At 34.7% G+C, this 14,479-nt stretch overlaps 1 protein-coding gene across 34 annotated transcripts in view; it reads left to right on the top strand.

Moving 5' to 3' along the window:
• The window catches only part of LOC127500693 (uncharacterized), a 114,059-nt gene that overhangs the window by 49,661 nt on the left and 49,919 nt on the right, over window positions 1-14,479 (top strand). For 4 of the 34 annotated variants that reach the window (XR_007926387.1, XR_007926380.1, XM_051872053.1 and 1 more), the window contains one exon: window positions 2,413-3,298. The exons of 6 other annotated variants lie outside the window; for them this stretch is intronic. Coding sequence is in view for 22 of the 28 variants with exons in the window: in XM_051872053.1 (XP_051728013.1) it covers window positions 2,413-2,445 (33 nt within the window). In the remaining 6 variants the exon portion in view is untranslated. Of the gene's footprint in view, window positions 1-679; window positions 721-1,168; window positions 1,457-1,720; window positions 1,825-1,895; window positions 1,973-2,062; window positions 2,123-2,260; window positions 3,299-9,989; window positions 10,037-10,078; window positions 10,246-13,132; window positions 13,183-13,589; window positions 13,896-14,138; window positions 14,391-14,479 lie in introns of those variants that run through there. 24 more of the 34 variants (XM_051872063.1, XM_051872065.1, XM_051872055.1 and 21 more) reach the window with 16 other exon arrangements.

Below are 14,479 nucleotides of genomic sequence, written 5' to 3'. Positions count from 1 at the left end.
ACTCTGAAAAGGTAAACAACTTATTTAGGCAAAAGGCAGCAGTGCGCTTTAAGCACAACTAATGTTCTTGAAGTAGAAGTGGGAGGAATTCCCAGGAACAACACCAAACAAATCAGGGCATGTTTTAAACTGGCAAAGTCACTTGACTGTTTCGAAGGCTGTTTCTGTCTGCTGGGTGGCGATGATTGTCTGCTTCATTATCCTTATAGGGACTCTCCATAGACATAATGGTTTTTATACTGTACAAACTGTACATTCTCTCCCCCTACCCCTACCCATCACAGGAAACTGTCTGCACTTTTACATTTTTAATAAAACATTGTTTAGTATGTTTTTAAAGCTATTTTAAATAAGAGGACTCAACAAAAGTCCTCATAAAACATGTTTACGTCGTAATACCAGTGTAATACCCATGACATTATACACATTTGTGTCCTCATAAATCACACACGCACACACACACACACACACACACCATGTTTTCTATGATAGGAGAAACAAAGATCAAAAAGATTATAGTTTGATGTTTCTTATTGGATATTTTGTTAACATGTGAGATCCACATGTGAATGAAAATCTTTAAATAAAGTGCGAGTTTAATGTAGTGTGTATTGTAGTCAGTTGTGTAATATCACTCTTCATCATCTGTCTCATCACAGCTCTTCTGTTTTCTCATCAGGTTGAATCTTCTTCTTCTGCTGTGTCTCGTCTATCACAGCGGTCAGTATAATTTATGTTCATAAAAACATTTTTGATTTTTAGTTCAAGCTAGAATTATTCTGGTCAATTTTTCTGTTGTGTCGCTCAGCCAACTGATTTGGTGTGTATTTGTGGATTCATGGTGGAAATTTCCCATCATAAATAACACACACTGACCATCATCTCTATGCAGTTCCTTCTGGTTCATTGATTAATAATTGTTCAGATGTTCACTACTGACAGATCTCCTCTAGATTTATACTGTCATCAACATCTGAATCATTTATAATGTGTCACTGCTAATATTGTTGCTACTTGTCGACTTTATTTATTTATTATTTTAATCCAGTACACTAAAATAACTCTACTGTAACATTTATGATCATATTGATTTAAGAAAATAGACAGAAACACATTTATTTTTCAGTATTGATACTTTGTATTGAATATTTACTGTCTGTATTTGCAGAATCCAGCTCTATATCTGTGTCAGGAATAAAGGGAGGCAGCGTGACCCTGTCATGTGACTTTGAGGACAGAGAGATTTTGGTCATTAGTTTAATTAGTCGGTCAGAAAACATCCCTGTGTGTCAGGAGAAAAACTGTAGTGGTCGAGTGTTTAAAGAAGGATCATGTGACATCATCATCAAGGATCTGATCTTCAGTGATGCTGGGAAATATATTCTGATAGTCTATTATAATAATGATCAGAGAGAAGTGGAGCGACGAATCCTGGAGTATCATCTTCATATTCAGGGTAAAGTCAAAACTGATCAAACCATCATGAGATTTCTTCTTTTCCTTTAATAGTGTTGATATTGAGTGCAGGACTAAAACAACACAAACACTGAATGGGACACGTTTAATATTCTGATTGGATTGAGTTTTTCCAATGGCTGATTTCATCTAAATGATAAATGATTATATTTGGTCCCCTTGATCCTAAATCTGAGTTTATGGTCTTGATTGATTGACACCATTATTATAATGATTGAGGATTAATGTCTTTGTTTCTCCTCAGATGAGATTTCTGTGAAGAGAGGAGAGGAGCTGAAGATGGATGTTCTGTTGATCAATGCTGATAAAGTGCAGCACTGGACCAACAGAAGCACAGGGCAGAAGGAGGTGTGGAGCAGAAGAGATGGAGTCAGGAGTGATCGACTGAACATCAGCGATGAGACTCTGATCATTAATAGGTTTACAGTCACTGACACTGGAACATACAGAGTTCTGGACTCTGAAGGAGAAATCTTGATCACAGTCACAGTCACAGGTGAGAGAAGATCAGTGGATGATCAGAAATATCATTTAATCAGCAAATTAATAATAAACTGCATGACGAACCTTTCAATATTCTGTACAGAATCGAAGGGGAATCTGAACAACACAGATGAAGACAAAACTGATGACTCTGAACATCACAGTGAGTAAAACAGGAGCATGAGAGATTTACAACATTCTGAATTTAGTGAATTAAACATTTTTATATTCTGAATTAAATTTTTTTTTAAAACATTTTAAAAATAAAAATATGTGCCCTCTTTCCACTTTTCCCCTCCACCTGTAGGTTATTGGATTGTGGCAGTTGGACTGACTGTGATTCTGGTTCTGACTGCTGTGGTGTTACACAAACATCTGCTCAGAGATCATGTTCAGTGTGTCACTAGAAGGAGGAAAGAGGGACTGAGATCAGGAGATCCAGAAGCACTGGAGGTCTATGAAGATCTCTGTCGAGGGTCTGTGTAACATGATCAAACTCTGCAGGACACACAGTGACATCACTGGATAATACTGGAATCTGAACATATTTTATCACAGTATTGATCATCACACTCTTAGAGACTTTGAGATTAGAGATTAAAACCTCTTACGTTAAATGACTGATGATCACACTATCATTCTGAACACAAACTGAAGTATTCATAATGTGAACAGTGAGAATGAATATCTGTGTCAAACTGAAAGATAGTGTGGATGTACATGTGAATATTTTGTACAGTTTTCTATTTAAAAATATGAAATTTATATGTTGCTTTTGTCTGTTTAATCAGTCATCTGTTTTGTAAGAAATTTTGTTGCATGTATTTTTGTATGAATGAAATATTTTTACTATGTTCAGAAAATGTTTTTTAATAATAATATATAGAGTGAAATATGAAGAGGATGTTTAGATAGTTTAGCTCTTGCTGCATCACAGATTCAGACACATTCAGGACTGAAATCAGACTGAAATGATCAGAGATCTTGTTCAAAATCAACTTCAGCCACTCTAAACATCATATTCAGCCGTATGTGGAGCTGAACAGAAGAAGCTCAGTGTTTGATGGACTTTCTTGTCTTATTATTAGTGGTCATTAATGGACTGTACTGGACTCAGAAATCTCCACACTGTTCTGTTAGTCAAGTGTCTGATCAAACATCTTCAACAGCTCAATCTGCACTGAAGGAATCACCAGTAGAGGGCGATAAACACAGTCACTTTACTGTGGTCAGATCTGTGCTGTTTTTACACTCACTAAAGCACTTTATCTCTGTGTAACTGTGATTGTGATGTGTGTCTGTGTCTGTCACATTAAACAGCCGTCTGCTTTTGTTGACATTTGTGGATTGATGGTGAAAATTTCTCAGAATATATTACACCATCACACACCCATGACATCACTGACTTATGATCTATCTGTTTTCTGTGTGCTGCAAAATGTTTAAGTTCATGAATGTTTTGTGTCTCTGTAGATGAGGTGACGGTGACGGAGCGTGAGCTGATATTCAGTGGTGTTGGACTGGCTGTGTTTGTGTTTTTTCTGGCTACAGTCATCACAGGAGGAAAAGGATGGAAAGCAGCGAAACGTGCATCTCTGATGAGTCAAAAATCAGCTAAATGACAATCTTGTGTGCTTTATTTTACACTCTATCCCATTAATCAGCATTTCTGTACGTCACTGATGGAGGTTCTCCAGTGTGGTTCAGATGTGGTTCTGTTGAACAGATCTTCAGTCGTGGCAAAGTTCAAAAAATCATAATCATTTGTAATATTCAGTAAAATAGCAATGCTGCTGCTTCTGCACTGTCTTTAATGCAGTACTTATTAATCCAATATCAATAAACTATATTCAAGCTTAGAGTTTAAGTAGCATGTTTTAATCAGCTGCAGTTTTTATGTATATCAATAAGATCATTAAGTCAGTATCCTGCATTAGTGGGCTATAGATGTATTTTTATAGGCTATTGCTTTTTAGTTATTTTCCAACAAGTGGCAATAGTGCATAATAATTGTAAGTTTGTTTTGTTTGATAACGTTTGTGTTTATAGCTGTTACAATGGAGTTGAAGTGAAGCACAGCAAATTAAACATGTTCAGAGTTCAGACCATCAGTCAAGGCCTACTGTTTTCACTTGGACGCTACAGAAAGAGAAGCCAGTGTTGCCCTGTTATAAGGAGGCTATATATGTCAACTTATTTTATCATCATAGCCCATCATTTCACAAAATATTAAGCTGTATCTCACGATATTAAAGAACAATTCAATATGATTTCAAACTACTTCAACTAAGTGTCCTTATTTGACTTTCAGTCCTGCATATCTCTGTGTCTCAACATCAAACGAGTGATTTTTGAGGCTTAAATAACAGAGAATGAATGAACAAATGCATGAATGAAAATTCACAACTTCTGACAAACATACAGGTTTTATGCACAATAATTTGGGCCCAATAATTAGAAATATCCCAACTGAAATCTGAAAATTGTCTCAAAGGGGAGACCTGGAGTAAGCGTTTTCTTGCATTTATTTCAAATATCAGTAAATTATAGCATATTTTCAATTCAAAATGGCGAGATTTAATAAAAAAAAGAATAGTTGCGTCATTGGATATTACTGTCGGTCATTTAACATTAGACATTGGCCTATATGAAATATCTATACAACAAAATGTCTGGGAAAGCTGAAAACTGTATTATAAAGTGAAGACTTAAATTTAGATTTAAATGATCTATGTCTTCAACACAAAGTGTGTGTGTGTGTGTGTGTGTGTGTGTGTGTGTGTGTGTGTGTGTGTAATGTTGCTGTTTGGGGTCCGGGTGACCTCAATGGACTTTCCCTTCATCTCAATTTTGTGATTTTTTCTACATTATCTATCTATCTATGCACACACACACAAAAACCTCGGCTTGATTTGGTTGTTCTGAAGGTGTGTAAGAAAAAAAAAGTCACACTCGTCGTGTTTGGGGTCAATATGATATTGAAAATTGAAAATGAATGGGAAAAGCAAAAGTTTTTTTTAATTATTATTATTTTTTTATTCTAAAATCAACAACAACAAAAACCATCCAGCATAAATCTGAAAATTTCCCCACATAAATGAAGCCTAGAGCACAAATGCAACGTGTAACAAACATGATCACACACACACACACACACACACACAGGTGTATGTCCACTCTTCACTCCTGTTCACATCTGCTTATTGATTTTTTTGTTGGTTTTATTTACTTAATTTACTTAAAACAAAAATAACATGATTTAATGTATTTTATAATGTTTAAATGTATATATTCACATAATATTTATGACAACAGCTGTTATAGAAGCAGTTGGCCACATCCAGAGAAATGAATGGATCTCTATGGACCTCTGCTGGACAGAAATGGAAATGACCCCTTTCTCTCTAGAGTTCTGCATCTAACACCAGATCAATATCCAGAAACAACTTATGTTTAATCTTGATCATCATTAGTGGGTTTTTTTTCATATGCATGCTAATGGTGTAGTTGAGGAATTTTGCAGTAAAAAATGATATATCATTTGTATATTAAAAATCTATATATTTTATACAATCCCTCTATACATTTTTGAAGTCATATTGACCACAAACCGGAAATGAAAAGAACACGAGGGTTAACGGAGTTAAATGTCCCTTGCGTTATTTCTGGTGGAAAATATAAACATAAATTTACCATAATAACCAGTAGATGGCAGCAGAGGAACACTTATTGGCTCATAATACTCCGTAATATTCTTTTGCTTTTTGATTCATGTTTAGACGTTATAAAATCACTAATATAGTATTTAAAATAACATTTAGTCAAAGTTTACCACTTGGTTTGTACTGAGTTATCAGTTTTCAGAGTCAGATTTATTGTCAAGTATGCTTTTATAGGAATTTGTCTTGGTGACAGAAGCTCCACAGACAGAATGACAACAACAAGACACAGATGTGGCCTGGATGAGAAGGGTCCAAAGGGATTTCCTGGGTCCTTTTCCTCATTCTGGATGAGTACAGTTCTTGGAGAGTGAAGAAGAGTACCAATATATCTGTCAATATACCCCCCCCCCATTTGATACTGCTTTATACTATATATACTATATACTATAAGTTTAATCCAGTTGACTAAAATAAGAATAGTTTATGATGAATAGAGAAACAACACATGTATTAGTCAGCATTGATACTTTGTATTGGATTAATTTTATGCTGTCTGTACTTGCAGGATCCGTCCCTGCATCTGTGACAGGACAAAAAGGAGGCAGCGTCACCCTGTCATGTGAATTTGAGGACAGAAAGATTTCTGATATTGTTTTAAGCAGCTGGTCAAAAGATATCCTTGTTTGTCAGAATGAAGAATGTGAGAGTGAAAATGGTCGAGTGTTTAAAGAAGGATCATGTGACGTCATCATCAAGGATCTGATCTTCAGTGATGCTGGGAAATACTTTCTGAGTGTCTATTACTATAATGATCAGAGAGAAGTGGAGCGACAAATCAGAAAGCATCAACTTCATATTCATGGTAAAGTTAAAACTGATCAAATCATCATCATGAGCTTTCTGGATTTCCTTTAATTGTGTTGGTCTTACATAAAGGCCTGTAACCAGCAGAGACTCTGAATGGGACACGTCCTGTTTAATATTCAGATTAGTCGTCTCTAAGATTGGGGTTTTCAATGGCTGATTTTTAAATTACATTTGGTCCCCTTGATCCTAAATCTGTGTTTATGGTCTTGATTGATTGACACATTATAATGATATAATGAGGATTAATGTCTCTCTGTTTCTCCTCAGATGAGATTTCTGTGAAAACAGGAGAGAAGCTGAAGATGGATGATGTGGTTCTGTTGAACAGATCTTCAGTCGTGGCAAAGTTCAATCAATCATAATCATTTGTAATATTCAGTAAAATAGCAATGCTGCTGCTTCTGCCACTGTCTTTAATGCAGTATTTATTAATTCAATATTAATAAACAATATTCAAGTTTAGAGTTTAAGTAGCATGTTTTTACATGTAGATATCAATAAGAAAATCATTGAGTCAGTATCTTTATTCACAGCCAAAACAAGCAAACACATGCTTGAACATCATTAGACCTACAAGACTTTAGTTAGAAATGTACATCTTTAGACATTATATATTTATCTAGAGGATAATTATATACATACAATCTGAGTTTATAAGAAAATATAACTGATATGTTTTATGATGCATATGAAGCTTTATTACATAAAAATGTCTTCAGTGTTGAATGAGTTTGTTGAGAGTTATGATCAAATAAACAGCAGTAAAACGAAGTGTTTGTGTATTTTCAGACAAAAACCGTGTCATTACAAATGATGCTAAAACTATTCAAACACTGTATAAAGTCAATAAGATCCAACACTTTCAGAAAAACTAAAAATGTGCAATATAATGAGTTCCAGATTGATGACATTATGATGATGCAAGTAAAACCACAAGAAATAAGATGATAAAGAGTTAAAATCATTGAATATATGGGAAGTAAAGGAAGATGCTTCCTTTAAGAACAGTGTGTTATTATTATTTATTATGTAACTATTAAGATAATTAAATGAAAGATTGCTGATTTAAAGCACAACACTGAAGGTCATGAAACATTTCTGCCAACTGGTGGTCGTACGGCACCGAAGAAGTTTCGTGCTATACTCTTCGACTATAAATTTTGTGTGTGAGAGGGAAACTAAAAAAATGCATATACAGTCTGTGCAAAAACAACTCAGTCCACGCCTTTTCACTGCAATTCTGACAGTAGTTTTTTAATGCCAAAAGTGGGTTTGCACTGGCGAAAGCTGTTAGTAAATCTGGCCCTAAACCTCTTATGCTCTGTTTCATTGTGTTTTCCTGTGATCTAGTTTCTCTGTGTTGTTAATTATTAATTTCATTCACCTGTGCTTTAATTATCTCATCAGTTTCCTTTGTTTGCTCGTTATCTTGTTAGTCCCTGTGTATTTATACCTTGTGTTCTCCCTCATTCTCTGTCCATTCTCGTCTGTTTTATGTCGTTGTGTTCTCCTGTGTTTGGGTTTGATAATTAAATACTATTAACTTAGATTATTCATGTTGTGCGCATCATTCAACACACACGTTCTGTGTAGTGATGCAAAGTCCGATTCATTTCCGCGAACCGGTTCTTTTCGGACAGTTCGGCTCAATGAACCGGTTCAAAAAGCCGATTCATAGATTCCTGATGTCACCATGCATTTCTTGTCTTACAACTCAGTGTCATGTTATATCACTGAAACGTTCAAGTCATTCGTGTGAACGCATATTGCTGATTATTGCCTTTCATTCACTTTCACACAAGTTTGTGGTCACAGTTTCACTGAATCACGGATCCTTTATGAACGGATATGACTGACCAATATTGATTAGCCTACATCTTGGATAAGATTCGTAACTACAACACACATATTTATGCACAAACGCAGATATGTTCTACATGTCCAATGTATAGAAAGAATAAACTCATTAATTCCCTTAACTTAAAATATAATCTGCATGTATAATAAACCATAGTGAAATTTATTTACATCTCTCGACAAAAAGGTTTTTGCTGGTTTTAATAAAATGGTATTTAATATCAGTAATCATCAACTAAAGTTTGATTCAGTTCGATAAGTGAACCGGCTCGACCGGGTGCTGCTGGGAGTAACAAAAATAAGCAAATACAACCAAAAACACATACAATTTACAACATAAGGAAAGCTAAGGAAAATAAGTTTTTAACACCCTCTGAAATGACCTCAGAGTAGATGTTTTTAAAGGATTAGTTCACTTTGAAATGAAAATTAGCCCAAGCTTTACTCACCCTTAAGCTATCTTAGGTGTATATGACTTTCTTCTTTCTGATGAACACAATCGGAGAAATATTAATAAATATCCTGATGCATCCGAGCTTTATAATGGCAGTAGGCCTATGTGTTACCAAACGAGTATGAGCTGAAGAAAGTGTCTGAAGCAAAGTGATGCGTTTGTGTAAAAAAAAAAAAAAAAAATCCATAGGCCTATTTAACAAGTTATGAAGTAAAATATCCAGACTGCCTTCCGTATTCAAGTTACGAAGAACTGGTGATAGCTGATAGTGTGAAAATGTGCTTTTATAGGCCGATAGTTTGATTGACAGATATATCCTGTCAATCAAAAGAGGGCAGGAAAATGCACTGAATTTGTGCTTTGTATAAAGAAAATGTTAAGAAACCAGTTTGATGTTCAATATTAACAGTAATTATATGAATTAATAACATTCAGAAAGTATAGGAAATTTTTATTTAATTATCAGAATTTAGTTAATGTGTGTTAATATTTATTTGAGTAATGTGTTCATAACTGATACCAGTTACTCTGAAACAAGTTGATGAAATGGAGAGAATAAAGTTTTTACTTGCATTTCTTTCAAAATATAATAATTAGAAATATATTGATTCATTATTAATTATAATGAAATTATCATTAATTTAAAAGAAGGTATAAAAGGCAGAACCCCCAAACTATAAGCAGATATCACTCTGAATAATCGGCTATCAGTATCGGTGGAGAAATGTAGTATCGGTGCATCTCTAATTTATTTATTTCATAAGAACATGCATGTGGAAAATAGAAAACATGTCAGTAACTTTAGCAGATTTATGAGTTTCCCAAAGTTGTGAGGAAAAAGAAATAATGTCTGTGTCATTGTTTTGCAGCAGGTTGCAGCTAACAGAAAACACCCAATACTCACAGTTATCCACAAAAGAAATGGAAACATCTCCACCAACTCTCTTTATTTTTCATATCACATATTATAAAGACACTTAATATTTAATGGTATTAGATGATTGATTAATCGCATTAATCGCAACATTTGCAATTGATTTGTAAAAGGTGTTTTTATATAATCTAAGTGTGTTTTATGCATGTTTGGCCTGAGTTTTTGTTGTATTTACACTGTTCAGGAGTCACCAGCGTATGGAGATTCGAAACATAATGAATCATTTTCAAATGAATCAATTGATTCAAAGCTTCGCTTCTGTCAACATATGATAAGACCGTGTGTCTGGAGAGAGAGAGAGAGAGAGAGAGAGAGAGAGAGAGAGAGAGAGAGAGAGAGAGAGAGAGAGAGAGAGAGAGAGAGAGAGAGAGAGAGAGAGAGAGAGAGAGAGAGAGAGAGAGAGAGAGAGAGAGAGAGAGAGGATTTTGCAGTAAATACTTTTATTTTTGTTTACGAGCGTTTGACGCCTGAACAACATCCAAGAACTCAAGAGAGAGCAGAACTTTGACCATGTAAGTATAAATATGAATATTAAATATGAATCCAGCTGGCGTGTTTTTGTAATTAGCATATAAGAATAGTTGTTTATGTTTTTTTCAAAAACGAAACCTGCTGCGGATATACGGAAATCAACATGGCTTACAATAGTGGTTAAAATGATTATTTTGCTTAAAAATTATAATCACGATTATTAATCACGATTATTCTCTGTTGAGACATCTCTTTTAACATTTCAATAGAATTATTAGGCTACACTATCGATAGATTATTTTGCAAATAGCCTAAACAAAACGTTATTTGTAGCGTTAGTATCATTATTAGATTGTGTTGTTTCTCCGGTCTCTGTTCACATGTTGTCCATTTCACACAGTTTCAACGTGTTATGTCGCATTTTTAAAGACCGTGTTTGTAAACAACGATCACGTGTTGTGAAATTATACGGAAGTTTGTCTCCGCAACGGAAATAAATAAATTACGTAATTGTGACTTTCTCAGATTTGATGTAATCTCGCGAAATGCGAGTTATAAAGTCCGAATTGCGAAATAAAAAACATTGTCAGAGATTTTGGGAATATTCTCACTTAGGCCAATTTATAGCAATTTATATATCATTTATATAATATTATATATTTCTGCTCCCAAAATGGCCTTAAAACAGTGTTTCTGTGGAAAGTGATCATGATACTTTAAATAAATCTGATGGCATTAATAAAAGTTTATTTATTTAATAATAATAATAATAATGTAATATTTAATATAAACATGATATCTAATCAGAGTAGCTATTTTATACATATTCATGGCTTATTTACGGGACGAAAGTAGGCTATCAAAGCGATTTTCTCAGAGCTCTGACTACATTTGCATTCCAAGTTATGACAGCACGTTCAGCACGCAACCCTTGACGGAGCTGCCAGATATCACGTGATTTCGTCATTGTTTCCCTGCGGTTAGGTCCGGAAAGCAGTTTTCGAGTTCGGTAAATAAATTGCTGAAGCGGTACTGTAGTTGTGTTTCTCATTTCATGTGTCACAATAATGATCAATCTACAGGTTATTTAGTGCTGTAACACATCCTGAAGTTTGCCTTGTCAGAAATGTTCATTATGAAATTAAATCGGGTTTAAATATCAGGAGTTGGTACTTTCGTCCCGCTGCAGTGACAACAAGTGTTTCTTTTAATGTGGTGGCTTTAAAACATATTAAAACATGTTTATGTCGTATTATACTAGCAGAATATGTCAAGAGTGAGGGTCAGAATGACAGACAGAGGGCGTTTCTGGACACATCTGTTACTGATTTCTGTCACCATTTATTCACTCAATCTGCTTACATTTACCATAGTCACATTTAGTTTTTAGCCATGCCTCAGCTTTTCCACATCCACCTGAATTTGCAGTGTTTCCATTCAGATGTTTTTATGCATATTTGGAATTTATGCATAAAAACAGCTGGATTGGAAACATGACTACTGTTACATTATGTTGAGAATTTATAGTATGCTAATTTAATTTAATTTTCATATTGTTCATACTGGTGAAAAAATAAATTGACATTGCCATAAAAAAAATAAAAATATTCTAAACAATTCAAGTTTGTACTGTCGGGTTACTTTTGAAACATTTGATGAAACTGAAATTCTCAATTTAAAATGAAATTGTAATTTAATTTTTTTTTTTTTTGCAAAGATAAAGGACAAAATATGTTTGCAGTTACATATTAACAAGGTCATAGTCAGGTATGTTTAATAAAAACAAGACTAACACAAAAAAATCTAGCTTGTATTGTTGTGTTACTTTCGTCTCACCTGACGGGGTCGAAAGTAACAATGTGCAATTTATGTTCAAAGTGAAATTATACTGAAGCCGTTCTACATTTGTACAGAATACCACCTGGTATTGATAGACCACACCTGTGAGTTACTGACCACAGCAAAAATATATCGCTGTCTAAAACATTATCTTTTAAAATGACATTTTTGTGAAAAATGGTATTTTCGTCCCTGCTCTCCTATGTTTTGATTTGATCAGCATCTGGTTATAAATGTATTAAAGGCACAATATGTAAGATTTTTAGATTAAAATACTCAAAAACTACTAGAACAATGTTATATTTTTTGACTTGTGTAGGCCTACAGTATCCCAAACGTTTCCAAAAATGTTTAAATCCAGAGAAATCAGCTATTTTAACCAGGACAAGGAGCGTGTCATTTTGTCGCCTGTTACCCTTGATTTCGAGTTTTATGCTGCGTTCCAGACAGCTCCGAATTTTGATTTTTCAAACCTCTCTCTTGGAAATAACGTCTGGAACGCCACTCAAAGTCAGACATTCGACCTGTGAACTCGGGGTACATCGATCAACCGTAGGGTTGACAGGTTTTCACAGCAAAACATGTTTCAAACAAAGTGATTTTATGTTATTTTTAACATGTTTTTGCCATAATTGACACAAAAACATGATATGTTCTCATTGTGTCACGGCGACATCATGTGGTCAACATGTGAACGTGATTTCTGATTGCCTGGAACTCTACAACAAGTTTATGCTGAATGTGTCCATTACTTGCAATGAAGACCATTCTTTTATGAGTGGGGTTATTAGTATAATTATTAGATTCAACATTGATTACTCTGAGAACATTGGTTGGTCGCAGCTGGTTATTGAATTTCAAACACTTTCTGTTTGTGTCCACTTTGACTCATTTATGAAACCAAACATTCAGATTGATGTTTCTTATTGAAGTTTTTTTTTTTTTTTCATGTGATATTCACATGTGTTAATTGAATTGAAAAGTTTAGAGTTGGAAGTATTGGAAGTACAGCAAAGCATTAAATCCCTGGATACTGTAAAAGTCTTTGTCATTTGTAGCCTTAATAAAGCTTTTCTGTTTTCTCAACAGGTTCAGATGCTTGAATCTGCTGCTGCTGTTTTACTTTGTCAATTATAGCGGTCAGTATTATTTTGATTTTCAGTTCTAGGTAGAGATGATTATTTCAGTATTGTGTCACTCAGCCAAGTGACTTTGGTGGACATTTGATGATTGATGATGGAGATTCCCCACCATATCCTCACACATCATGACATCACTCACTTATCTATGCGGTTCATTCCAGTTACTAACAATAGTTCAACAAATCACTACAGCTGCACGGACACATCTGTCGTCATCGACATTTGAAATATTAACATGTGGCACAGCTAATAATGTGGGCTCCATATTGCCTTCATTTATATATATATATTTTTAATCCAGTTAACTAAAATAATCATATTTAATGATGACCTTGATTACGGATTGATGATGTATTGACACTTACAGTAGTATTGAATTAATTTTATTCTGTCTGTGTTTGCAGGAACTGCCCCTGTAGAAACCAATCTTATATCTGTGACGGGGAACAGAGGAGGCAGCGTCATCCTGCCGTGTGAATTTGAGGCCAGAGGGATTTCTGATATTGTTTTAAGCAGTTGGTCAAAAAACATCCTTGTTTGTGACAATGAAGAATGTAAGAGTGACAGAGTGTTTAAAGAAGGATCATGTGACGTCATCATCAAGGATCTGATCTTCAGTGACGCTGGGAAATACTTTCTGAGTGTCTATTACAGTAATGATCAGAGAGAAGTGGAGGGACTAATCAGGAAGTACCAACTTCATATTCAGGGTAAAGTCAAAACTGATCAAACCATCATCATGGATCAACTTTCTGGATTTTCTAATAATGTTAACAATCTAATAATGTTGGTATTGCATGCTGAATGTGACACGGCCAGATTAGTCGTCTCCAATATAGGCTCTTCAGTGGCTGATTTTTAAATGATTAGATTTGGTCCCTTTAATCCTTAATATGTGATAGACACATTATTATAATGATTGAGGATTATAATGTCTTTCTGTTTCTCCTCAGATGAGATTTCTGTGAAAACAGGAGAGGAGCTGAAGATGGATGTTCTGATGATCAACGCTGATAAAGTGGAGCATCAGACTATCAACAGCACAGAGTGGACAGAGGTGTGGACGAGAGGTCACGGGGTCAGCAGTGATCGACTGACCGACAGTGATGGAAACCTGACCATTAATAGGTTTACAGTCACTGACTCTGGAACATACAGAGTTCTGGATTATGAAGGAGAAATCTTGATCACAGTCACAGTCACAGGTGAGAGAAGATCAGTGGATGATCAGAAATATTATTTTTCAGGACTGCAGTCTGTAACTTTTTTGGTTAAAAAATGATCCTCCTGATCT

The sequence above is a fragment of the Ctenopharyngodon idella genome, chromosome 19 (assembly GCF_019924925.1).
Source record: "Ctenopharyngodon idella isolate HZGC_01 chromosome 19, HZGC01, whole genome shotgun sequence".
Lineage (NCBI taxonomy): Eukaryota > Metazoa > Chordata > Actinopteri > Cypriniformes > Xenocyprididae > Ctenopharyngodon > Ctenopharyngodon idella.
Note: the sequence above shows the minus strand (reverse complement) of the source record. Positions and strands in the feature narration are given on the sequence as shown.